Source organism: Camellia sinensis, chromosome 5 (assembly GCF_055761805.1).
Source record: "Camellia sinensis isolate YWXY chromosome 5, ASM5576180v1, whole genome shotgun sequence".
Classification (NCBI taxonomy): Eukaryota; Viridiplantae; Streptophyta; class Magnoliopsida; order Ericales; family Theaceae; genus Camellia; species Camellia sinensis.
The window spans coordinates 140,878,690-140,905,966 of NC_138965.1; the positions used below are offsets into that span (position 1 = coordinate 140,878,690).

Sequence of the window (27,277 nt, forward strand, 5' to 3'; positions counted from 1 at the left end):
ACATGAGAGTTAGCAAGAGTCAGCGGCATAAACAAAGATGGACATGGGAATGAGAAATACAAGTTTTCTTTATTTATAGGAAGAATCGTGGTGTTACAAGGGTGAAACTAATATTACTTTCATGCCGCTTGTTGAATCATGACATATTTAGTTTACCATCTAATATGATATACCCATAAGAGTTGAATGTTCAACGATAGTTTCAAAGGGGCTTTTTATAGATTGATAGCTCAGTACTCAGTAAACATGACATAAGTACGAAAGAAGGAAAATGCATGAGAAAAGAAAAGAAAAGCTAAAGGGGGCGAAGAGAGGAGAGGACAACATCTTGGAGAGTTCTATCGATCTGCATGGCAGCTTTGAACTCATCGAAGGTGACTTTTCCATCACTGTTGGCATCCATTCTGTCAAATATCTCATCCAATTTCCCTGGCTCTGTTATATCTACTGGTAGGCACTCATCTGGCAAGGCCTACAACCAAAATTTTTAAATTAATCTTACATAAATAAATAAATAAATAAACTAGTTATTATTCATAATTAATGAGTTGATCTCCCACTTGGAGCTAGAATGGCTTGTCTCCCAATTTGGGTTCGAACTGGACCAAATAGCCCAAGCGCTGGGATTGCGAGACATTGGTACTTTATGAAAAACAAAGGGCCAGATTTGGAAAAGTTATTCAGTGATTTGGGATCACAAAAGAATGGAAAGAATTATTTGGCTTACAAATCAATGAGATAGATGTCATATATATATAATATATTCATGATACAATTTAGGAAACAATATACATAATGTAAGATTCTTACAATCAAAAAAATTCCTATTCTAATTTCCATATTCAAATATAATATTTTGATTTCTATATTCAACACTCCCTATCAAGTTGACGTGAAGATATTCAACAAACGTAGCTTGTCAATGAAAGACTGAAGCAAAGTCGGTCCTACAGATTTTGTGAACATATCTGCTAACTTGTTGAGAAGAAAAAATGGACGCACAATGCCAGTCTGAACCCTTTCTTGAATGAAATTGAGAGGGAGATTTATGATCTGGAATTGGGCCGGACGGGTTTGGGTCGAACAAGGGTTGGGCCGAGGTAGTACGGCCATGTCTTGAAAGATCCTGCTCGATTAATGCAAGGCGTGGTTCGACCGAGCTACATAGCTTCTTGGTATCGGAGCCTGTCAAATGGGTTGTCCGGTGCCCGTAAAGATAAGGTTGGACCGAGCTACATGTGTTTGCTCGGCAGTAAGGCCCACGGCAAACAAGCGTAGCTGTCCCGAGCTCGGTTGAAGCGGTGCGCGGAGCGTTCTGGCCAGCTATACAACACGGCCATCTACAGCCGAGAAGATGCAGCCCGGCTGCCGAGCTCCCAGAAGAGTGGGCTGGCAGTCGGGTTAGGTGATGTTCAGCAAGATCTGTGCTGACAAATGGAATAGTAGCACTACGTGTCGAGAGACGAATGAGAGTGGATTTGGCGCGCAGAAGGTATATAAGTAAGTCTGCGCCCCCCATGCTGGGGCAGATGACATTTGGTGAGGTAAACACTAAACACAACTGAGTCCTCTCTCTCTCTATCCCTGTTTGTGTGTCTGACTTGATCGTCGGAGGGGTTTTCCGGCCACACACCGCCGGGTAGTTCATCGCCGTTGTGCACGCAGGTGATCGGATAGAATCGGAGCTCGGAAGCAAGGAGTGCGGGCTCGCCTGGATATTTGCTCCCCACACAATTGGCACCGTCTGTGGGAAATCGACAGACAAAACCTTGTCTTCCAGGCTCACCTAATCGCCATCCATGGCGAACATTGAGGAGATTCCACTGTCCGCCGTCGACGGAGTTACCCCGGAGTCGGGAAGACGGAGAGAAGGACATCCCACCATCATTCCTCCGATGGCGGACCTGGAGATTTCTCTAGGAGGACATTCAAGAGATGCGCGGGATAAGCGCGGAAGGAGTTATGGTCATTCACGGAGTCCAGACGATCATCGGCGGCGGAGAGAATCACATGCCAGACGTCTGGAACACAAGTTAAGGGACCAGGACGCCGTCATCCGTCGAATGGCGGCGGAGATGGAGGAGCTGAAGCGGCATGTCAAAGGAAAGGGTGTAGCTGGAGAGGGAGACCACAGTGAGCGCACCCAACCCCGCCGTTCAAGCAGTCAGAGCCAGCGGCGTACACCGTCCATCTCAATCACCAGAAGTTACAAGGTTAGAGACTCCGACGCGCACGAAGATAAATCCAGCGCGCAAGATAGTACCTACCAACCCTCACGTTCGGCGACGACGTCGAGGTATTCTTATTCTGCTCATTCAGAAGATTTGCGGGCAGTTTTGAAGGAGCGGGCTCGCCGGCGGGAGGCTCAAAGGGTGCCGGCGTTCCAGCGGTTATCCTATAGGGTTCACGCCAGCGAGGAGGTCGGAATGCCTCTACCTCGCCTAGCCGCGCCTCTCCTTGTAGATACAGACTTGGCAAGGCTGAGTGCCACCCCATTCTCCGTGGATATTGAGACCGCACCGCTTCTGGCTGGCTTCCACCAGCCAAAGTTCACACTCTATGATGGAAAAACCGACCCGTATATGCATGTAAGTCATTTTCGACAGGTCATGGCCGGACATAGGCGGAATGACACTCTTATGTGCTTGATCTTCCCGTCGAGTTTGGACGAGCTAGGTTTGAAATAGTTCGAGAGGCTACCGGAGGGGAGCATTGAAAGGTGGCAGCAGTTGGCTGAAGCCTTTGTGACGCGCTTCAAAACCAATACCAAAACACCAAAGGAAGTTGATCACCTCCTAAGTGTCAAGATGGAACCGAGCGACACGCTGAAGGCATACAACTCCAGATAGTGGGAGACCTTCAACAAGATTTTAGATTGCCCGACCAACCTTGCAATCACACAATACAAGTGAGGTCTCCCGGTCGGACATAGACTGCGGGACTTGCTTACCATGCACCAGCCGACATCCATGGGACAGCTAATGCAGCGTATCAATGAGCACATCCGAGTGGAGGATGATGCGTCAGCATCTACTGTGAAGGCAACTCTGGTAGCAACAGACAAGCGGTCAGCTGGCAAAGTGCACGCGGTCGGGCAGGAGGCTGGCCGATCCAGCGACCACGCTGAGGACTCAGACCGTGGCAGTAATCGCAAAAACCGCGGTAGGGGACGTCGGAATGACCGGGATGACTACCCCCGGGATGACGTAGCCGATGCTAACAGAAGGTTGAAAGCAAGGACAGGCATCACCACGGTCTTTAAGATTCCAATCTATCGCATACTTAGTGAAATCCGTGACGAGGAGTATGTCCGGTTTCCTGCTAAGTTAGGTGACAGACAGAAAGGCTTCAATCCGCGGTACCGTTGCACGTTTCACCGGGAGCGAGGCCATCGGACAGAGGATTGTTTGCCTTTGAGGTAACACTTGGAAGAGCTAGTTGCAGCCGGACACCTAGACCTTTACATTGATGGCGGCGTGAAGGCCAACCAAGCTCCAGTTGATCCGTGGGGACCGGATGACCGAGATGCGCCTCCGCAAGGGGTGGTTAACGTCATCCATGGCATAGTGGAACCGGCGCGTGTATGCGAGCTCCGAGGTATGATCAAGAAGGCAGAACACATGAGGGAAGTTTTGTCAGTTCAGCCTACAATCAAAAGGGGGAAGACCGAAGAGAAAAAAGTGATCAGTTTCTCTTCAAGAGACTTAGAGCGCATCCAGACGCCGCACAACGATGCCCTGGTGGTTACACTCCGCGTCAAAGAATTTGATGTCAAACGGATCTTGATCGATCAGGGAAGCTCGGTCGAGATCATGTACTACGACGCTTTCAAACAGCTCAAGCTTCGGGATACAGATTTGGCCCCGACAACTTCGCCACTGGTTGGCTTCAACTCACAACCGGAGTGGCCTTTGGGAAAGATTATCCTGCCGGTCAAAGCGGGATCCGTTGTCAAACAAGTGGAGTTCTGGGTGTTGCAAGTGCCATCCACTTATAATTTGATCCTTGGAAGGGGATGGCTTCACGCTATGCAAGCCGTAGCGTCGACCTATCACCAGGTGATGAGATTCCCCTCGATTATGGGGGCAATCGAGGAGATTTGGGGCGATCAAGTCATGTCGAAGCAATGCTTTGTGGCGATCAATGGGAGCCGAGCTGCCAAAGGATTTGTTCAAATGATTGAGGGACCGGGAGACTGGGGAGTCCTTGACGATGTGGGCACCAAGGCCGAGGACAAAGCTGTCGAGGAATTGGTGGAAGTGCGCATCGATACAGAGCATCCAGACAGATTCTTCTTGCTCAGCTCAAGCTTTACAGCCCAAGAACGGGTCGACATGGTTGAATTTTTGATGGCCAATATCGAAGTCTTCGCATGGTCACCTTACGACATGCCCGGTCTCGATCCAAGTTTTATATGCCATCATCTCAATGTCTTCCCCGGAGCAAAGCCGGTCGTTCAGCGCACAAGGAGATCGGTGTTGCATCACGCCGAGGTAGTTACCGAGGAAGTGAAGAACTTGCTTGAAGCGCGAGCAATTCAGGAAATGCACTACCCTCGGTGGATTTCAAACACGGTTGTGGTGCCTAAGAAGAATGGGAAGTGGCGAGTTTGCGTTGACTACAAGACCGTCAACCGAGCTTGTCCGAAAGACAGCTTCCCTCTGCCTAGAGTAGACCAGCTTGTAGACTTGACGGCTGGGCATAACAGGCTCAGTTTCTTGGACGCCTACCGCGGCTACCATCAGATTGCCATGCATGGGCCCGACCGAGAGATTACCTCGTTTACTACACCAAGGGGACTCTTCTGCTACCGAGTCATGCCTTTTGGTTTGAAGAACGCTGGGGCAACTTTTCAAAGGATGGTGACCAAGATGTTCGCTCCGTTGTTGGGCCGAACAATGGAGGCTTATATTGATGATATGGTGGTTAAGAGCCGGCATCAAGTAGACCATCTGTCCAATTTAGCCGAGATGTTCGCCATTCTCAAAAAACACAAGCTACGCCTGAATGCGTCTAAGTGTGCCTTCGACGTGGGATCTGAAATTTTTTTGGGTTTCCTAGTCACGAACCGAGGTATCGAAGCAAACCCTGCACAAATCCGAGCCGTGCAAGAATTGAAACATCCTAGCTTGGCTAAGGATATGCAGTATCTGGCCGGAATGGCCGCTGCGCTTAACCGATTTATAAGCCGGTCATCAGATCGCTGCCGCCCTTTTTTTTAAGCTTTGAAATCAAAGTTCACATGGGATGAAGAGTGTGATCGGGCTTTGGCCGAGCTCAAGGAGTATTTGTCTTCCGCGCCGTTGTTGGTCACACCAAAATTCGGAGAAGAACTTTACCTTTATCTGGCTGTATCGCAGCATGCAGTCAGTGCCGTGCTTGTCCGGTCGGAAGGAATCAAACATCTACCCATCTTCTACGTCAGCAAAACCTTGCTACCGGCAGAGTCGAGGTACTTGCCGCTGGAAAAACTTGCGTTGGCATTGATTATGGCTTCAAGGAAGCTGGCACACTATTTCCATGCCCATACCATCATCGTCTTGACCGAGTTCCCTCTCAAAGCTTTGTTCGAACGGGCAGACTTCTCCGGTCGGATTCTTAAGTGGGCGGTCGAATTGGGACAGTTTGATGTGCAGTTCCAGCCGCGCACAGCTATAAAAGCCCAGACTCTGGCCAATTTCGTTGCTGAGTTCTCACCTGGAACTCATCTGGCTTGCCCGGTCGATATTGCCGTGGCAGATGAAGAAATGCATGTAAGATCGACCGAAATACCACAGCTTGGCGGCATTAGCGATGCGGAGCTTGCATGCCCCGCCAAAGCCCCTTCAGTTAATACGGTACTACAACCCGGTGATGCGATTGCTGAGTTGGCTATCATCGACCAATCTGCTTTGTCCGACACCCCATCACCGAGGAGGATCGAAATGGCACCACTCAGCACAGAGCCTGCGGCCGGCATAATACCGTAACCTGGCGATTCGCCTACGGACTTAAGCACTATGGAGCAACATGCTGAGTCCGGCGCCGAATCACGAAGGGGGGCTGAAGTGGAACCGCTCAGCACGGGACTGGAAGTCGAACAGCCGAGCAACCGTGATCCCATCAACCTTCAAGCTTCTCAGGACCCCTCAGAGTGTTGGAAGCTCTTTGTTGGCGAAATGTGAAAACTTTTTGTTGATGGAGCCTCGAACCGTCACAGTGCCGGGCTGGGTATAGTCCTGATTTCGCCCGACGGACTGACTATTGAACATTCTATCACCCTTGGCTTCCCGGCATCCAACAATGAGGCCGAGTACGAGGCGCTATTAGCTGGTCTCAAGAGCGCGCTTCAAATGCAAGCATCCGAACTAATGGTTTACAGTGACTCCCAGCTTCTGGTTAACCAAGTTTCTGGGGTTTACGAGGCGAAGGATGATAGAATGATGAAGTACCAAGCTCTGGTCAGAGACCTCATCAAGCGATTTCAGGCGATCAGGGTCCAACAGATTAGCCGAGAAGACAACGGCCGAGCAGATGAGTTGGCCGGCCTTGCTTCTATGGTCGACAGTATATCTCCCAAACCTCTTCTGATCGAATTCCTTCCGCGGCCCAGCATTGAGGGTGCCGGGCAGACAGAATTACTCTGCGCCGAGCTAGGTTCTTCTTGGATGGACCCCATAATCCTCTTTCTCAGAGAACGGACCCTTCCAACCGACAAGAAGGAAGCACATAAAATGCGGGTGAAGTCTGAGCGGTTTTGGCTCTCCCCATCCGGCGCTTTATATAAGAAGTCTTTCTCCGGTCCTTACCTGAAGTGTGTGCACCCGAGCAGTGTGGAAGCCTTCCTTTACGAAATTCACGAAGGCATCTGTGGCAGTTATATAGGGGGCAGGTCTTTGGCCTACCGAGCTATTTCGCAGGGTTATTGGTGGTCGTGCATGCAAGCCGACGCCTAGAAATATGTTCGCAAGCGTGAGAAATGCCAGAAGTTTGCCCACCAGATACACCAGCTGGCCAGGGAACTTCTTCCCCTCACCAGCCCTTGGCCCTTCGCGATGCGGGGGCTAGATATAGCGGGGCCGCTACCAACCGCACCAGGCAACATGAAGTTCTTCATCGCGGCCACGGACTACTTCACCAAATGGGTTGAAGCGGAGCCCTTGGCAACAATCAAGGAGAAAGACGTGAAGCGGTTTGTCTGGCAGAATGTGGTCACGCGGTTTGGCGTCCCCAAAATTCTGATCTCTGATAACGACACTCAATTTGACGGCCGCCTGTTTAGGGGGTTTTGTGAAGATCTAAAGATCGAATTCTACAACTCTACTCCGGCTTACCCACAGTCCAATGGACAAGCCGAGGCGTCGAACAAGATCATACTTGATGGGTTGAAGAAACGGCTGGAAAAAGCCAAGGGAAAGTGGGCTGAGGAGCTCCCCAACGTCCTTTGGGCATACCGGACAACCCCACGGCGATCTACTAGGGAAACTCCATTCGCTTTGGCTTATGGCATGGAGGTAGTCATACTTTTGGAAGTCGGCATGCCCACCCTCAAACGTGAAGGTTTTGAACCCGAGCTGAACGCCGAAGCCATTGCTCTTGAACTAGATCTAGTGGAAGAGCGTCGGGAAAAGGCTCTCATCCATGTGGCTGCCTACCAACAAGAGCTCTCAAGGAAATACAATAAAACGGTGCACCCCAGACCGTTTAAAGTAGGTGATTGGGTCTTGAGGAAGGTCATGGGCAATACCCTGGTGCCAGGTGAAGGCAAACTAGGGGCAAATTGGGAAGGACCCTACAAGATCAACGGTCTGGCGGGCAAGGGGGCATATCACCTGGAGGACTTGGATGGTAGAAGAATACCCCGGCCATGGAATGCAGCCAACCTCAAGCTGTATTATTTCTAGCTTTATCTCTCTTTTTGTGTAAAGCTTTAGCTTTCTTTTTGAGCAAATGAATTTTTTGCCTTACATGTAATATTCATTTGTGTCAAATATATGGAACTCATCTTTGCCTTAGCATTTTTTAATGTTGCTTTAAGTTTTGAGATTCTCAACCGAGATGGTTTACTCCGGTTGAAAGAGTTGATGGTTTGGTCAACTTAGTTCTTCTCAACCGAGATGTTTATTCCGGTTGAAGGAGTTGATGGTTTGCTCAACTTTGTTATTCTCAACCGAGACGGTTTACTCCGGTTGAAAGAGTTGATGGTTTGTTCAACTCTGTTCTTCTCAACCAAGATGGTTTACTCCGGTTGAAAGAGTTGATGGTTTGGTCAACTTAGTTCTTCTCAACCAAGATGTTTATTCCGGTTGAAAGAGTTGATGGTTTGCTCAACTTTGTTATTCTCAACCGAGATGTTTATTCTAGTTGAAAGAGTTGATGGTTTGCTCAACTCCGTTATTCTCAACCGAGATGTTTATTCCAGTTAAAAGAGTTAATGGTTTGTTCAACTTAGTTCTTCTCAACTGAGATGTTTATTCCGGTTGAAAGAGTTGATGGTTTGCTCAACTCCGTTATTCTCAATCGAGATGTTTATTCCCGTTGAAAGAGTTGATGGTTTGTTCAACTCAGTTCTTCTCAACCGAGATGTTTATTTCAGTTGAAAGTATCGATGGTTTGCTCAATTTAGCTCTTCTCAGCTGAGATGTTTATTCTGGTTAGATCAATTAATTAAAGTGGTTTGCCCACTGAGATATCTTGTTCGGCTGAAGTTATGAGACTTAAAAACCGCACAAACACTTGATGAAATTAAAGTTTTTTCATTGATGTAAAAGTAGTACAAAAGGGGAGACAGAGAGCCCGGTTACATTAGCAAAGCGAAAAATGAAATAAAACTACACAAGGGGGGAAAGACCGGAGAACTCGTCATCAGCTGCTTCCAAGTTGACCGTAGTTCGCTCTTGGACACCGGCCTCAGTTTCTCCGGGCTGCTCCTGGCCGCTTCGCTCCTCGGCATTGACCTCGGTTTCTTTAGCAAGCTCTTCCTCGGCCTTAGCTTGCAACGCACTGAAGACGTCGTTGGCATACGACACGAGGTAGACCGGTAGGAAGGCAGCCGGAGAGCAGCAAACACGTCGGTGTCGGAACTTTGACCGAGATGTTCGCAGGCTGACTTCCAGCCCGTTTTGAAATAAATGTCTTGAGTTGCGAAGACCTACTTCTTGTAGCTGTCCTCGGCTTCCTGGAAGCCGGCATTGTTGGCATCTTCGCAGTCCTTCTCCCTGGACGCCTTGAGTGCGTCCAGCTCGGCTTGGAGCTCCTCTCTTTTCTTCTCGGCCTCCTTAAGCTGGCCGAGCAACCTGTTGTTGTTAGCATTGGCCATTTGAAGTGAGGACTTTGCTCGGCCGAGCTCGGTCTGCAGACCTTGGACTTGGCCGGCAGTGTCATTCACCTTCTGCCGCAGCCGATGGATTCGCTCCATGACCAAGTGTTGCTTCTGGATGGCCTGCAAAAAGAAAGTCTGATTAGAGGAGAGACCGTGCAAACACTTATAAAATTTCAGTAGAAGATTAAGATTCTTACCCTGGTCATGGACTTCACGGCTGATTTCACCAACCGGGTGTCGGGGACGTGGTCGCTGCCAACCACGTCGTTCGGCAGCAGAAGGGCTTTAGAAAGATCGAAGGCGAGCAAGTGCTCCTTGTTGCCCTTGACGGAAGCATTAGCCGGGATGTCCTTTCCCCGGTGCTTCAGCTGCGGCCGCCACGGGGGTGTTGGGTCGACAGTGACAGTGGGTTGCTCGGTGGTTAGCTCGGCAACCAGCTCGGTGGATGGGTCTGCACGTGGCCTTTTGCCAGCTCGGCGAGCTTCTGGTCTAGATTGCCCGGCGCTTGGAGATGCCAAGGCGACCACGGGGCCGCTGGATTGTCCGGCAGCTTGGAAGTGTGTGGTGATGCTCGGTATCTCGGCTGAGGTGGCTGTTAGGAGGTTCTTGATACGGCTTCGTTTTGCCATCTCTTGTTCTTCGGTCAGCCAGATTAGGGGCACGTCCGGTAAAGTTGGGTTTGGAGGAGGCGTTGGAGCACGAAGAAAGTCTGTAACTTTGCTCCGGCGTGGAGCTGAGTATCTGTAAGTTGGTGTGTAGCCGAGTAACTCGTTACAATCCCAGTGGCTGTAACGGAGCACGATTCGGATGGCTTCAACGTTGGGATATTGGTAGTTGGATTGCAAGGCCTGAATTGCTGCAAAAGAAACAGGAAAAATTGTCAAGTACAGAATGTTGAAGGCAGGGTATTAACCGAGCAAATTAGCGTGGCTTACATGTGGAACCGAAGTTCTTATTGATGAACCAGCCCGATACGTTGGCTGTTTCATAATTGCCAGACACCCAGAAGAAGTCGTCATCATGCAAGTCTTTGTCTGGGGTGCCGGTCACTATTTTTTCTTTACCCGGTCTTATTTTTAAATAGTAGGCCAGGCCATCGCCGGTGTGCCCAAGTGTGTATTGTCCAAGTATCTCGGCTAAACCTAAGTTTGTTCCTAGCCGGTTGTTTAGCTCGTGCACGCCATTGATTATTCGGTAGGTGTTGGTCGAAACCTGGGTGGGTGCTAGCCCGGTGCGGCGCAGAAATTCGGTCATCAGAGGGTTGACCGGGAAGCGGAGGCCTCCTTCAATTACTGACAGCACGGTGAAGGGGCATTGGTCAAGCCTACCCCAAGGGGTTGTTTCCATCTCGGCGAGCTCTATGTGGACATTTGCCGGGATGCCGTATTCTTCCCTGAAGGCAGCCAAGGCAGCAGGGGTGTCCACAAGGAAGCGGAATTTCCCCATGTTTGACTGACTAATCTAGCTCGGCTGAGGTGGTTTGGCACAGGCTGGGAATTAATGGCTGCTCGGTCCTTGAGAGCCTCAGGATTGGTCTTTGGTCCCCTTGGACTCTGCAGGAAAACGGAGGGTAATTGTAAGTGGGAGCGCGGTCGCGCAAAACAAGCTGGACTTGAGCTCGGTCATGGATTGTGCCAAACCACCTCGGTCGTAAAAGCTAGCTAAGGAGCTCGGTCGCTCAAGCGAACCAGAGAATGGCCCGGTCGAGCGGCCAAATCCTTCTGCTACCCCGGTTTCTACGAAGGTTGAGGCAAACAAGCTATTTGTTTGGTCGGAGTGATTTTTCAAATCAAAAGATGACCTGGAGCCCGGTCCGCCCCAGATCTTCAATGCTCATAAGAGAAAGTGAAGAACACCATGAACCTATGTCCTAAAAACTGCGTGTTTAGTGCCCTAATGTGTGAAACTCTAAGTGAAATAACAGCAAAAGAGGAGTTGGGGGACATACCTTTGAAGGGTAGTGGCTGCTTCTTTGAACACAAGCTGAGGAATGGCGAGGGAGGAATGGCACAAGCTCTGGGTCGTCAAAGAGAAATGAGAAGCAAAAGGAATGAAATGAATAAAGCTGGGCATGCAGATAAAGAACAAAAAACTGCCAAAAATTTGAATGCCAACAGGCGGCTGGGTTGGCCGCTTGAGGACCAATGGGAGGTTGACACGTGTCCACATTAATGGCAGCGTCAGAGTTGAACAGACAGGAAGGTCAGATGAGGCGAGGACCGAGCAAGTCAAGAGATAGTATGTTGATGACAAGCATGTCAGCTAACTCGGTCATCGACAGGTGAACCGAGGAGCGGGGAGAGGTAACCCCGGTTAGAACGGGTAATCCCAGTCACGCTTGCGCGGACGGAATTAAGGGGCAATTGAGAGGGAGATTTATGATCTGGAATTGGGCCGGACGGGTTTGGGCCGAACAAGGGTTGGGCCGAGGTAGTACGGCCATGTCTTGAAAGATCCTGCTCGGTTAATGCAAGGCGTGGTTCGACCGAGCTACATAGCTTCTTGGTATCGGAGCCTGTCAAATGGGTTGTCCGGCGCCCGGAAAGATAAGGTTGGATCGAGCTACATGTGTTTGCTCAGCAGTAAGGCCCACGGCAAACAAGCATAGCTGTCCCGAGCTCGGCGATGCTGGGATATGCCCGAGCTCGGTTAAAGCGGTGCGCGGCGAGCGGAGCGTTCTGGCCAGCTATACAACACGGCCATCTACAGCCGAGAAGATGCAGCCCAGCTACCGAGCTCCTAGAAGAGTGGGCTGGCAGTCGGGTTAGGTGATGTTCAACAAGATTTGTGCTGACAAATGGAATAGTAGCACCACGTGTCGAGAGACGAATGGGAATGGATTTGGCGCGCAGAAGGTATATAAGTAAGTCTGCGCCCCCCATGCTGGGGCAGATGACATTTGGTGAGGTAAACACTAAACACAACTGAGTCCTCTCTCTCTCTATCCCTGTTTGTGTGTCTGACTTGATCGTCGGAGGGGTTTTCCGGCCACACACCGCCGGGTAGTTCATCGCCGTTGTGTACGCAGGTGATCAGATAGAATCGGAGCTCGGAAGCAAGGAGTGCGGGCTCGCCTGGATATTGTTAACCTCGATATGCTTGGTACGCTCATGAGGCACAGAATTAGAGGATAACATAATGGCAGATTTGTTATCACAAAATAAAAAGGAAGGAACAGTCTTCTCAAAACTCAACTCTGCCAGAATAGAGCGAATCCAAAGAATCTCACATGTCCCATGTGCCATATCTCGATACTCAGCCTCTGCAGAAGACTTAGAAACCACCACCTGCTTCTTACTTTCCATGAGATAAGATGATCATCATAAAAAGTATAGAAACTAGAAGTGGAGCGCCGATCAGTCATAGATCTTTCATAGTCTGCATCGGTAAAACATGAAAGACCAGATTGTAGACTAGCGGTAAAGAACAATCCCAAGCCAAGAGAAGTCTTCAAATACCTCAAAATATGATGAATCGTGTCAAGGTGCTCTTTACGAGGTGCATGCATGAACTGATTCACAACACTAATTGCAAATGTCAAGTTAAATCTAGTGTTGGTCAAATAAATGAGGCGTCCAACAAGACGTTGATACATGCCTGGGTTATCCAGCAGCTCATCAGACTTTGATGTGAGTTTGACATTAGAATCTATAGGAGTAGAAGCAGGTTTACACCCTAACATACCAGTATCCTGAAGCAAGTCAAGGGTGTACTTTCTTTGAGGCAAGGAGATCCCTTCCCTTGAGTGAGCCACCTCAATTCTCCAAAAATATTTAAGACATCCCAAATCCTTAATATGAAAAGTTTGGCCCAAGTCTTTCTTTACTTGACCAATGCTGATAGAGTCATCACCTGTGAGAATAATATCATCCACATAAACTAACAAGACTATACACTGACTTGTAGAATTCTGGAGAATGAAACAAGTGTGATCGAAGTAGCACTGAACAAAGCTCATAGATATAATAACAGAATTGAAGCAACCAAACCATGCTCATGGAGACTGTTTCAGATCATTTCAAGAATTTGCGTAACTGGTACACTTTTCTCGAATACTCCCCCTCAGCCAGAAAATCGAGTAGAGGAGCCATGTAAATTGTCTCAAGAAGATCTCCATGGAAAAATGTATTCTTGACATCAAGCTGATGAAGAGGCTAAGAACGAGATGATGTAAGGAAGATAAGGAGACGTACATAAGTAAGCTTGGTTACATGGGCAAAAGTGGCGTCAAAACCCTTGCTAGGAATTTGTATGAAACCTTTGGCCACCAAGCAGGGTTTGTAACGATCAATGAGCCATCATCGAGGTACTTTATGGTGAACACCTATTTGCAACCAATTGTGTTTTCCCTAGGAGGTAGAGGTACAAGATCCCAAGTGTGATTTTGTTCTAAAGCTGTCATTCCAGTCTGCATAGCCGCTACCCATTTGGAATTTTGAAAGGCCTCAAACATAGAATGAGGAATGAACTCCGACTCAAACTTACCAAGAAAAGAATGGTAAGAAAGGGAAACCCTGTCATAGGAAAGATATTGGGAAATAGGATGATTAATACTACTCAAATAACTCAAACGATTTGGGAGATGTCGATCCCGATATGGGTTATGACGAGGAGGTGGAGGAGGAGCTAAAGGAGAAGAGTTACCTGACTCAGAGATAAGAGAGGCGGCATGGGAGGCTGTGTGCGTGGGCGACAAGAGTATACTTACAATGAGGGAGGAGGCGAAGGTTGAGAAGGAGGAAGGGGGACAACCTTATTCTCAAGCTTGTCTAAAATGGTTACCGAACGAACAGTGGAAGTAATAAGAGGAGAAGCCTACAAAGAAAGGTTAGTACCCAAAAAAATGAAGATCCTCACAAAATGAAACATCCAAAGTATGGTGAAAGTGACAACACACAAGGTCATAACACCTATACCCTTTGGACATAAAAAAGTACCCTAAGAAGATACAACGAATTGAATTGTCATACAACTTTGTGCGAGTGAGACTTTGATTTTGAACAAAACAGATACACCCAAAGATACGAGGTAAAAGTGGAAACAAAGTGGTGGTGGGCATTAGGGTATAAAATGGAGAGAGTCCATGCAACACATGACTAGGGGTCCTATTAATGAGGTAAACAGCAGTAAGGACAACCATATGCCAATAAGACTTGGGAACACCCATATTCAAAAGAAAACACTAGACAATAGACACAATATGACGATTTTTGCGTTCAACAACACCATTTTTTTCAGGGGTTTGAGGACAAGTAAATTGTTGAAGAATACCGGTTTGATTAAGATGGGAACGAAATGCATTAGAAATATATTCCTAACCATTATTAGAATAGATAGTCCTAAAAACTATATGAAATTGAGTTTTAACCATCTATAAAAATTGAACAAAAATGGGGAAGATGTCAGATTTACGACGAAGTAGATAAAACCAAGTGCACCTAGTGTGATCATCAATAAAAGTCATATAATATCTATGACCAGAAAAAACAGTGATAGGGGAAGGGCCCCAGACATCAAAATATAGAAGATCAAAAGACAAGAAGCATGAGCCATATGAGGGATATAGCTAGTATGGGTATGCTTAGACAACTCACAAACCACACAATGAAACTTAGAATCTTTGCAAGCTTTAAATGAAAGAAAAAGTTTACATAAATACTGAAAATTAACATAATCCATACGAGCGTGCCATAATTCTAAAGTCTGAATATTAAAAACACAAGACATGGAAGCAGGCAAAACAAAGGCCTAAAAACTAGCTAAGGAAGAAAAAAAAGGCTCGTTCGGTGGATCTCCAAAGTAGTACAGTCCATCACGCTCATAGCCCTTGTCAAAAATTCTCTTCGAATTTAGGTCTTGTAAAAGGCAAGAAGAGAGTAAGAAGATGACAACATAATTAAATTGTTTGGCAAGACGACTAACGGATAAGAGATTATATGCAAAATTTAGAACATATAAAACGGATGATAAAGTAATGGTAGGGAATAAAGACACTACACCCTTATGACTAACAGAGGATAACGAATCATCAATAAGACACATAGATTGGGCAATAGTAGTAAGGATTAGCGAAGAAAGAAAGAAAAACTCATCTGTCATATGATCATTAGCCCCACAATCTAGAACCCATAACGGACTAGCATACCGAACATGGAAAGCAGTAGAAGTACCTATTGTAACGGTGGCAATAGTCGTAAATGATGAGCCAAGAGCACTAGTAGTAAGAGATCCAAGCTAAGCCTGAAACTGACCAATTTGAGTCTATATCTCCTATAAATTAGGGAGATGAGAAGACCCAAGAGTAAGAGTAACGAAATCCACTAGAGCTGTAGTGCGAGGGGTGCCAACACCATGAGAGCGAGAGGAACCTCAACTCAAGATGAAGTTTGAAGCAACTAGCCTTAACATGATTAGAAATGCCACAATGATGACAAGTAACTGGACTAATAGAACCTCGAGAACCAAACTTTACAGCAAGAGCCATCCGATTAGATGAAACTAGAGACAAGGGAGAAGGATTCGACTAAACTAGATGCCTACGACGTTCATCACTATTAATAGTGGCAAAGGCCTCATAGAAAGAGGGTATAGGTGATGTGTTTAAAAGCTAAGTTCGAAGGGTTTCAAACTCAGAGTTTAAACCTATCAGAAACTAGTAAGTATGCTGGCGAGCAAGTTACTTAGACACAAGAGAGACAACATCTGTTGATAACTCAGTTAAGGGCTCATATTGAGCCAATTCTTCCCAACGGGTTTGAAGGTATCCAAAGAATTCTGACACAAAAAGACCCAATACAGACTAGGAAGCACGAGCAATATCTTGATAGGGCTCAAAGATGCAAGCATCCCTATAAGCATGAGCATACATCTATGACAAGGTATGCCATAGACTAGGAACTGTGTCGTAATAGAGAAACATGTGATAAATACGATCTTTCATGAAGTTGAACATCTATCCCAAAATAGTACAATTCTCAATATTCCACTATGCACGGGTAAGATTTGTTGCAGCAGGCTGGGTAGGGGAAGATAAAAGCCAATGAGCTTTTCCTTTGCTCCCAAATAGCGTTCCAAGCGACAAATTTTTTTACATTTAATACCACACTCGTAATACGAAGAACAAGAGTGTGATGAGAAAGAGAAAAATCATAACTACTTGGGACAAGATTGGTGGGTATATCAGCAAAAGATGGATCAGTCATTGTAGGAGAAGAGGGGTTGAAAAACACACAAAGATAGCAACACAATCCAAGAAAAAATAAGAAGTCGAAAAAAACTCAACAACTTATCTAAATAAATGCTACTGAATAAACCTGGTAGCTTAAAAGAATAAAAAGACAAACAAAAGGGCTTAATATATCAGTCCAATCATCCCAAGAAGGGAAAACAAAAAAATAGCCACGAACCACCCAAAAAGGCAACCGAAGCACGTAAGACCAAAACCAAGCTTGGTCAGCAACAGTTAGAGCCTCGGCAGGGATAAAGAAGGCCTGTCGAGGTGAAGACAAGAAAGGAGAAAAGCTGTAGAGGCTGGGTTGAGATTGTTAGAAGGAGAAAAGGAGTTGGAAAGGGCTGTCGAAGGCTGGGCTGAGGCTGTCGGAGGGAGAAAAAGAGCTGGAAAAGGCTGTCGGAGGCTAGAGAGAAGAAAGAGGGTAGTCGGTGGTGATGGGTGGTTGAGAGGGAGACGGCTAGGAAGGCTTTGATACCAAAAAGAATGGAAAGAGTTATTTGACTTACCAATCAATAAGATAGAGGCCATGTATATATGATATATTCATGATACAATTTAAGAAACAATATACACAAGATAAAATTCTTACAATCAAAATATTCCTATTCTAATTCCTACTCTAATTTCCGTTTTTAAACATAATATTTTGATTTTTATATTCAACAATCACCACATTATTTTTTGGGAGACTTACGTGTAAGTCTTAATAGGTGGACTTATTGTCTAATAGGTCCTTTAATTAATGGCATTTTTTATCAAACATTACTAAAAACATCACTAATTGTTAATTTTCAAGGGCAGTTTAAACATTTTGTTACAAAAAATGTCACTAATTATAAGTTTTAGCGACAATTACAAAAATCATCACAAAACAATGTCACTAATTTTCAACTTTCAACAACAATTTGAAAAATCCGTTACAGAAAAATGTCACTAATTGTAAGTTTTAGCGACAATTTATAAAAACTGTGATTAAAAAAATCACTAATTATCAATTTTTATATGTAAAAAATCGTCATAAAAAATTATTTTTAACGACAATTTTATTAGGATTTATTTTCAATAGGACTTTATAAGAATTAAATTCAACTATTAAAACCTATTGATAATTTGTCCATATTTTTTTTTTGATCTTTAGTCACTTTTATTCCACCTTCCCTACAAAGTAAAAGCTTAGGTCCGCTTTTGTTAATTTTGCCAACCACGATTGGTTAGGACTAGAGATAGGCATGTAACTCAGGCAGATTCAGTTGGGTTGGGAGATTGTCCAAGCCCAACCCAAGTTATGCTAAGACTTGTCCAAACCCGAATTATAACCTGAGGTTGCCTACTCAAGCCCGACCTGAGTTAAACCCGAATTGCCTGAGTTGCTCGAATTGTAAATAAATTTTTTTTTTTTGCAATTGCATTATTAAATTATTAAAATTTGACTCTATTTACATTTTTTTTAAATATAGAAAATCATTAATACTATCAAAACAAATAATTTATATTATGTAAGAGAGATGTCACTATAGTAGTCTTTACAATTTATAAGTGAAAATAAAAAAGAAGTAAGATTTTATGTTATTTGTATATATAATATATATTTAATATGATTTAATAATCTAAATTACTTTAATATTATGTAATGACTCATAATTTATATGTATATTTAATATTTTTATATATTTATATATGTATAATTTGGATTTCGGATCGCTCGGATTGTTTGGCATCTTTACTCAAGTCCATCCAAATTTAATTCGGGTTTCTGAATTTTTATCCAAACCCGTACCAAATTTGAAAATATCTTCCTCAAACCCTAAAAAAATTCAGATTGAGTTCGGATTGCTCAGGTTGAGCCTGTTCAAATTGTACCCCTAACCAGAGATGACATGATGGTTTTGAATCACAAAGAAACTAGTCTTCTAAATTTGTCCATCCACTCATATGCCTACCATTGAGTCCGTATAAATTCGCCCTCAAAATATGTTGGGCGTGTGAGTGAGTGGTTTCCATGTTGAGCCTTAATTTTGTTTGTCATAAAATGTTTGACTTGTCACAATCTCGACGCTTGGTTCAGTTCAAGTTGAACCGGAGACAAGTCAGTCTTAAAAAATCCCTAAAGCAAATGAAAATTAATGATTTATTGGAGCTTAATTTTGGGAGAGAGATTAATGAATGGAGAGGGCAGGCATTTACTCTGAGCATGGATGCTACTTCTTCCTTACTGATGCCTCCAGACCGGTCTGTATCATACATCTGATGGATCGAAATTAAAAAAAAAAATAAAAAGTTACTATAATTAGTGTGGTGTACACATAGAAGCTCTCAAAAAATTGTAGTTTACCCTTAGAAAATTTATTTTACAAGTGCAGTAGTGAACAAGAACCTGAAAGCAAAGACGGAGGGCATCGTCGCCTTGAGAATGCTTGAGGCTAGAAAACCCACAGACGATTTCTCTCATGTCGACAGTGCCATCGCGGTTGTTGTCAAACAGATCAAAGATGCGAGGTGCCAAAGGGACTAGTGATGACAAGCTCATTGCTTTCAGCACCTCCTCAAATTCAGACAGTGTTGCATTGTCACCTTTTGCACATCTGCAAATTTTATTAGTAATTCATAATAACATCCATATATACAGTACTTAAAATTACTGCTAGAATAAATGTTTTCCTCGAACCCTAAATGTAAATCAATCATGAGTTCAAGATAAAAGGAGCTGCCTTTTCTGGATTAAAAAAAAATAATGCAAAAGTTAAAACGAAAAAATGTCCAAAGAAATAGGCTCGAATCTCAGCCATGGCCAATTTGCTAGCATGTTGGTTACAGCTTGGGCCAAGGTTTTCTACCATGAGCCTGGCCCTACCCATCAAGAAAAAAAACTCATTGGACCGACTTGTACACCAATGTAGCAAAGCTGACTTAGGCTTCGTTTGACATGCTAGTGTTTTTAGTCTCAAAATCAAAAAATTATTAAAAAAATCAAAAAATCTATACCCTATACTAAAAAGTTAAAGTTTCTCTTTTTTTTCTCTACTTTTTGCACATCTTTTCGTAAAAAATCAAAAAGTCATTGCAAACATAATTTTTTTTACATCGTATTTTAGTTAAAAAATCAAAAAATTACTAAAATAATATGTTCCCAAACGAGGCATGCCAACCCTTATTGGTGATACTGTGATGTCATCGTCACATAGTATGCATAGTATAAACCCCACATATTGATTTCAGATCCACACCAATGAACGAATGACGTGATCAGGGGTGTAGCCAGGAATTTCCCTCAGTGGGGTCATTCAGAGGGAGAGAGTGAGAACAAATGAAGAAATGCATCAATGGAAATACAACAATGGTTGTTAGAGAATAAAGCGTTGATGGAACAAATGAATGAACAAACACTGAACTAAAATTGACACCACTAAACAATGAATAGCTCAAAATATATGTGATATATGTGATATTGATCTATATTCACTAGGGTCATTTTGTTAAAATTGACACCACTAAACAATAAATAGCTCCAAACATTGGGGCCATTTTGTTAAAATTCAAAACTATTAAACAAAATTTCATATATATTTAAACAAAATTTGAAAGTTCACACTACTGAATTACACATGTGATACATACACTATGTGACACTGAATAATTTTTTTGCATTATTAGCTTTTTTCTAGATATGTAGATGTACTTACAATTTCTTGAAATGGACACTGAGATTCTCTAGCTCCTCAGACTTAAGGTCATAAGTGCCAACTATATTTTTGAGCTTCTTTGTTCTCAAGAAGATGCTGCTACTCCAAACGCTGGCTATGGCAGCAGCACGTAGCTTGCGTCGGGCATTAAATCTTTGGAGGCGAGTAACAATTTCTGCGTCCATTTGCTCTTGCTTTGCTGATTCTCCAATTACCCATGGATGATGCAGAATCTTTTTCACAACAACCACCCACCAAAAAGAAAAACAAAAACATCAAAGAAAAAAAAATAGATTTATATATAACCCATTTAGATTGAATGATTTGAAGAGAAGAAAGAACCAAAAAAAAAAAATCAATTTCTCTTGCTTTTAATCACTTATTTTAATCACTAAAGATGATGAGAGATACAATGGGGGAAGTCAAAAGAAATAGCGAGAAGTTGATTTATTTTAAAACCCAATTTTGATAATGCAGCCTGTAATAGATAGATACCTCTTGAGCACTAGGCCTTCTGTGAGGATCAACATTGAGGAGACTGGAAATCAATTGCTTTGCAGATGAAGAAATGTTCTTCCATGTCTTCTCATAAAAGCTGAATTCTCCCTGCACAAATTTGTTGGAATTAATTGTGTAATTAATAAGAAAAAAATCATATACAAACGATTATAAATTATACGTTAGGTGGACAAGAAGCAAACAGGTTTGTTTGACATACAGCCATTATCATTTGTTGTTTCTGCTTATTTGACTGGGCGATGAAAGGTGGATACCTGAAATATTTAATGTTACAAAAATAAAAAATCCCATTAGAAATTTACAAATTCTACTTAAATTAAATGAGAACAATTGTTTGGATTGAATTATGGCATTTTTATGCATAACCAGATATTCTTTTATCTATATTAAAAAATATCATTGAACTGAGCTCAACAAAACTCACTAGGACTTGAATTTGAAATTCGTAGACTGGCTAGTATGGTATACAATGGCATGAAACATCTAACACCTGAATTATCATTAACATTTGTTGGGTCGGGCAGCAGGAAGGCTGATTTTATTATTTATTTTTAAAATTCAAAATACAGTACATATATAGTCTACTCCAAAAGGGATGGAGGAGGTGGAGCTGCTTAGCAACAGGAGCGAGTGACCTCACAATGAGTGGCAGATGGTATAGATATGAGCTACTTGAGCGCTTCTACCCAAACTTGCCAAAGGCGAGATTTGAATACCCAACCTTTCACATGAGAGTGTTGAGAAAATGCCATTGGGATATAAGACCACTGGCTCAAGAAGGCTCATTGAGTGTAGAGAAACCTTACATGGAGTCTCACAATTATTTGGTGTGGAATAGGGGGTGGTGAAAGTCTGGACAAATTTTCTGTTGTAAACAAATCAAACTTGTATATATTGTGTTAGTTTGAAAACTTTTTGAGTTCGGGTCGATAAATTTATATGCATTATAAATTGTATAAGAAAAATTAAAATACTTAAACTTGACTTATGATCGATTTGATTAAAGATTATTTGAGATTGAATCGAAAGACAAACAAATCATACTTTAACACATATAAAAAAAAAAAAAATTCAAACTAAACTTCAAAAACCTATTGCTCGACTCATTTATAACATATTGGGAAGCATATTCCCCCAAACCTTCTCCTCTTGTCACATGACAGATTTTTATATGTTAAAATAAAAAATTATTATACTGCAACGCAAGTAAGGTTTGAACTCAAGATTTTGAGTTTCATTAAGAACACATTTATTATTTAAGCAACTTATATATTATGATACTAATTTATTTATTATTTATTTATATTCTTACTTATTTAAATTATACACGTATCGCGCATGTCATTCGCAACCCACTAATGTGTATATATATATATATGAATACATCCGTGTTGACACCATTACCAATTGCATTTTATTATGGATGAATTTATATATTCCATTTGTTCATTCAGTATTTCTGTTAATCAGGTTTATTCAATCATTCAGACAAGTTCCCTCTCCCCTAATTTCTTGACCAATTCTCTCTTAATATATATATATATATATATGTATAGTTATAGTATGAATGTATGCATGTCTTTTCGGGAAATCATACTTTGTCCTCGTTATGTTTGGTCTTTTTTTCATTTTAGTTTTTGAAGTTATTTTTTTTATTTTTTTCAATTTAACCCTTCATATTTAAAGTTTTTTTCAATTTATTCCTAAAGTTAACTTCGGTTCAAAATTAGATTGAAAATGCTACGTGAACTGTCACATAACACAAAAAATATACTGTTATATTGGGGTTTGAATTTGTGTAAGGAGTGAGTTATTTATGCCACATGACTGTAAATGTGTAATTTCTTGTCTAATTTGGGATCTAAGGTAATTTTTGGAGTTAGCCGATCCCATTTGATGAGACTTAAGGTTTAGTTTTGGTTTGGTTTGGTTTGGTAAGGTAATTTTTGGAGTAAATTGAGAAAAAAATAAAACATGAAGAGCCAAAATAAAAATAAAATAAAAAAATAAACTTTAAGAACCAAAATGAGAAAATGGCCAAACATAAAAGGGGCAAAATATAATTTGCCCTATCTTTTTTTCTCATTTCCTTTATTTTCTAAGACTCTCATTCCCATAACAACAATGTAGGCAGTGAAAATTCTTGAATCAACCTTCAATGAAATGAAAATTCTAAAAATTTCAAAAGGGGAAACGAACACATGAATTAACAAATTTGGAATCTTACCCATAAATTGTTGTGTTGAAAACAAAAAGAGCCTTAGTTATGGAAATGGAAAAAAGTATGGGATCTTTAAAAAGTCTCCTTTATTTTAACAACAATGATATATCAATTTATATGTTAATTTTTAATTTGTTACAAACTTAATTGTACCAAACATAATTTCCCTGCATGTAATTATGGATTTTAAATTGTGACTTTCTAAAATTTATCTTATCAAAATGAAGCATAAATTGCATGTGGCGATAAAATTACATGCACTAAAAATAGTCATAGATTCACATACTAAGCAGTCACTGGGACCAACTGTGTGATTTCAACTATAGAACTCACTCTTTTGAGTGTTCTGTGTCTGGTTTCAAAAGAGTAACTATAGAACGCATTCTTTGACTGTTCTGTGTCCGGTTTGAAGTAGTTGCAATGTATGAGTCATATTGTGAAGTCCAATCTTTATTGGTGTTTGTGTTTTGTTTATGTAAATAATTAAGCTATTCGGTTGGAAATTAAGAGTTTTATTACAAACACAAAAACTAAACATATAAATGAATAAGATTTTATTGAATTTGTTGATGAGACTGATATATCTATTTTGTACTTAGTTATGTGATTCGCGTCTTTGAAAATTAAATAGGTAAAAAAAGCAAACAATTAAAGAAGTAAAGGTTAAGTGGGCAGATTTTCAGATAATGTGATACAAATGTGAGTGAAATAAATGGTCAGTTCCATCCATAATAGACCTATATGTATATGCGAGACTCGTCATTTATCTCAGTGTCCAAATTCAGTGAAAATCTTGTTTGGTAACAACAAAGTTAATAAGAAACAAACATACCCAGAGAGGAGGATGTACGAGATGACACCCAAGGACCACATATCAGATTTAGTAGAGACAGAACCACCACCACCCTGCAGAGAAAGAGCCTCTGGGGACACATAATCAATGGAACCAAACAATCCCACCACTGGGTCTGTGAAGTCCTCCACCGAGCTCAGCCCAAAATCCATTACCTTCAACGGCGAATCCTCTCTCTCATTCAAAAACAAACAGTTCTCTGGCTTCAAATCTCTGTGCACTATTCCCGCCTTGTGAAGCGCCGCCAACCCATTTGCTATCTGTGCCACCACCGCCGCCGCTCCCACCTCCGTGTACTTCTTCTGCGCCACCCAACATTCTAACGTAAAGGCCCGAACATATATACTAACAATTTTTTAAAAAAAAAAAAAAAAAAAAAAACTACAATATCAATTTTTACTTGCATTCCCAAAATAAGGAAAAATTATTTATAAGTCATATTAGGGAGAGTTATGTTACATATGGTCGTACTAAAAAACTTATATTCCTATAAGTTCTGTGAAAAGTTTGTTGACACATTTACCCTCAATATAAGTTGTTAATATCATAAATAGTAGTAAAACTATATATAGGAAATTGACACCTACATAAACGTAACGTGACACCTATGATCTATGACAACATTTAATTTCTTATATAAGAAATACGAAATTGAATGTTGTCATATATCATATCTACATAAACGTAACGTAACATGATGCTTTCATAAACGTAACGTGACACCTATGATTTATGACAACATTCAATTTCTTATATAGAAATTGAATGCTACCATAGATCATATTTATATGAAACGTAACGTGATACCAACATAAACCAGCAACATTTTCACATTCAATTTAAAAAAATAAAAACTCATTAAGTTTGCGAAACGTAACGTGACACATTACGTTACGTTTATGTAGGTGTCACGTTACGTTTATGTAGGATCTTATAGAATACATTTCTATTTAAATAGAATTTGAGACTCTATAAGAAATTATATAGAACTTAACCTACGATAAGTATCTAAAAAAAGACTTATAAATAAGTCTCCCTAAAAATAAAAAGGAAATGTTATACCAACAGAATTTCTATATAAAAATTTGTACAATATAACATGGCCTTGTGCGATCGTTTGATTTCTAGTCAAAATATCTACCATTACTGTTTATAATTACAAATATGCCACTACCGTATCAATTTGGATGTGTTTTACAAAAATCTGTTTGAAAATCACTTTCCAAGTGAAAAATTATTTTCTTGTATCTTTGTAAGTTATAAAAGATAGGAAGTGTAACAAAATACATCTAAAAATGGTGAATTACATTAATAGTATTGTGTTATTTTAGTCTCTATACTTTTAATTAACTCAATTTTGATTTTCAATTTTAAATTTTGTGTCAATTTGATTCAATTAAAAAATTATCTCTGAGTTGGTTGAACTTAATTCATAGAATTGATTAAGTTTATAATTTTACTCATAAAAATATGACATATCATTTATATAAGCATTTTTTCATAAAAAATGATAACCATTGTAATTAATTGGTTTAAAATGAGACAAAATTAAAAATTTAAAGTCAAAATCAAATGCATTAAAATTCTAAGAAGGGTAATTTTATTTGCACACCATACAAATTCTCAGTACACACCACAAATGTGTTCGGATATAAATTTCCGAACAAATATCAAATGTTCGGATTTGAATTTATGAACATAAAGTAATTGTTTGGATGGGTTATATATTTGAACAATTTATTTTTATTCATAACTTTAAATCCAAACATTTAATATGTATTCAAAATTTTATATCTAAATATATTTATAATGTGTTTGTAAATAAAATTTTTGTTATAAGAATTAAAACGACACAAAAAGTATAGAGACTAGCTAAGTAATTTGACCATCCAAAAATTAGGAGACATTAAAAGTATTTATAATAAAATTGATATTAAAATTCCAAACAATATATTTCTCAATATAAATATGATTAACTTGCTGAACTCTTTTTTTTTATTTTTTTTTATTTTCCAACAACAGGAGAAACTAATTTATTTTTGTTATTTATTTATTTATTTTATTTTTGTTAATTTGTATGATTATACTAGCCTGAGCGACGATACGGTCGAAGAGCTCGCCGCCGGAGCAGAGCTCGAGAATAAGGTGAACGCCGCTCTGATCCTCGCAAACGTCGTAGAGATGGATCACGTTCTTGTGAGGCGACACGTCTTCCACGATCTTCCTCATCACCACAATTTCATTCGTCAGCAACGCATCCGAGACAGAGACTTGTTTCCACGTCGGAAAACCCAAACCCAAACCCATCGCCGGAGATATCATACTACTTTTCTGGATTCCGGCGCCGGCGGAGGAGGGGCCGAGGCGGCGGAGGGTCTTGATGGCGACATGGGTTTGGGTTTTGTCTCCGGCGCCGGCTGTGGTGGTTGGTTTTTTTCTAGTGCCTCTTCGGACTACTGAGAATCCACCTCTGCCCAAGATGTTGGACACTTCGTATTCGTCGGAGAGTTTTCTGGTTTCGTCATGTCCCATGTGTGTGAGAGAGAGAGAGAGAGAGACCCAGAAAAGAAGGAGATGATGAGTGAAGATTACAGGAGAATCGGATTGTGTGGGATTGGAGAATTTGCTTGGGGTAAAGAAATGGAGGAAGAAGACAGCAGGCAGGTTCAATGATGATAGAGAGAGAGGGAGGTTTTCGAGTAAAATTTTGAACAAAAATTTTATTTAATGGATGAATTCATATTTAAATAAAAATTTGAGTAATGGTAGAGTTGTACATTTGGAGTTACAAAATGAATTGGAAAACTTTGAGTTTCTTTTGATTTGAGTAAAAAAAATTGATAAAACTCAATTTGACCTAGGTTTACATAAATGAATGAGTAGAGAAATTTTTGAGTAATTTTTATTTAAATTTAAATTTGACATAGATTTTAAATGAGGTTTGGTAATAACCTAACAATATGGTATGAGAGTTTTGATTTGAAAAAATCATGAGTTTGAATCTCATCATCTTGTTATTTCTATTATTATACACTTTATTTTGTTTGTCTTCAAATTTCTGCTCATTTTATTCTTCGATTTATGTATCTCTCTATGTGGTAGACCACCTTATGTTGTTATTTGGTCTGCTTTTTTTCCACGTCCAAGACATGATCATACACGAAGGGGAATGTTAATTTAGGGGTGTTTTAGCAATAGACTATTTTAATAAAAAAACCGCTATCAGATAGTCAATCATTTTCTCCATTATCTGTATATCTTTTTGTAAAAAATTAAAAAATCAATTAAACAGTCATTTTCCAAAATAACCCTTAATATATATTGACCATGTTCGGTGTAGTTTTTTTAAATTGTTTATGATTTTTTTTTTTTAAATTTGACAATTTGTGTAAGAGTGTTTAATATAATTTCTACTTATAACTTATGCAATGAAAAAAAAAAGATTATTAAGAATTTATAAAAAGTATTTTTA

At 41.2% G+C, this 27,277-nt stretch overlaps 1 protein-coding gene across 2 annotated transcripts; it reads right to left on the reverse strand.

Annotated features, from left to right (window-relative positions):
* Positions 1-44: 44 nt before the first annotated feature.
* On the reverse strand, positions 45-26,842 carry LOC114298971 (calcium and calcium/calmodulin-dependent serine/threonine-protein kinase). Of its 2 annotated transcripts, XM_028243638.2 has the most exons (8): positions 25,897-26,842; positions 23,785-24,107; positions 20,931-20,985; positions 20,708-20,818; positions 20,213-20,445; positions 18,907-19,114; positions 18,717-18,776; positions 45-472 (listed from the first exon to the last, which is right to left on the reverse strand). In XM_028243638.2, exons 1-8 carry the CDS (start codon positions 26,335-26,337, stop codon positions 296-298), a joined length of 1,608 nt encoding a protein of 535 aa, XP_028099439.1. In that variant the 5' UTR covers positions 26,338-26,842; the 3' UTR covers positions 45-295. The 2 variants fall into 2 exon arrangements, with proteins under 2 accessions (XP_028099439.1, XP_028099440.1); XM_028243639.2 differs by lacking the exon at positions 18,717-18,776.
* Between the last annotated feature and the right edge of the window lie 435 nt (positions 26,843-27,277).

Coding starts and splice junctions, on each gene's coding strand:
- LOC114298971 (XM_028243638.2), bottom strand. CDS start 26,337: ATGGGACATGACGAAACCAGAAAACTCTCCGACGAATACGAAGTGTCC. Junction 20,986..23,784: donor TCGTACATCCTCCTCTCTGG/GTATGTTTGTTT, acceptor TAAATATTTCAG/GTATCCACCTTTCATCGCCC. Junction 20,446..20,707: donor GAAGGCCTAGTGCTCAAGAG/GTATCTATCTAT, acceptor GTTGTGAAAAAG/ATTCTGCATCATCCATGGGT.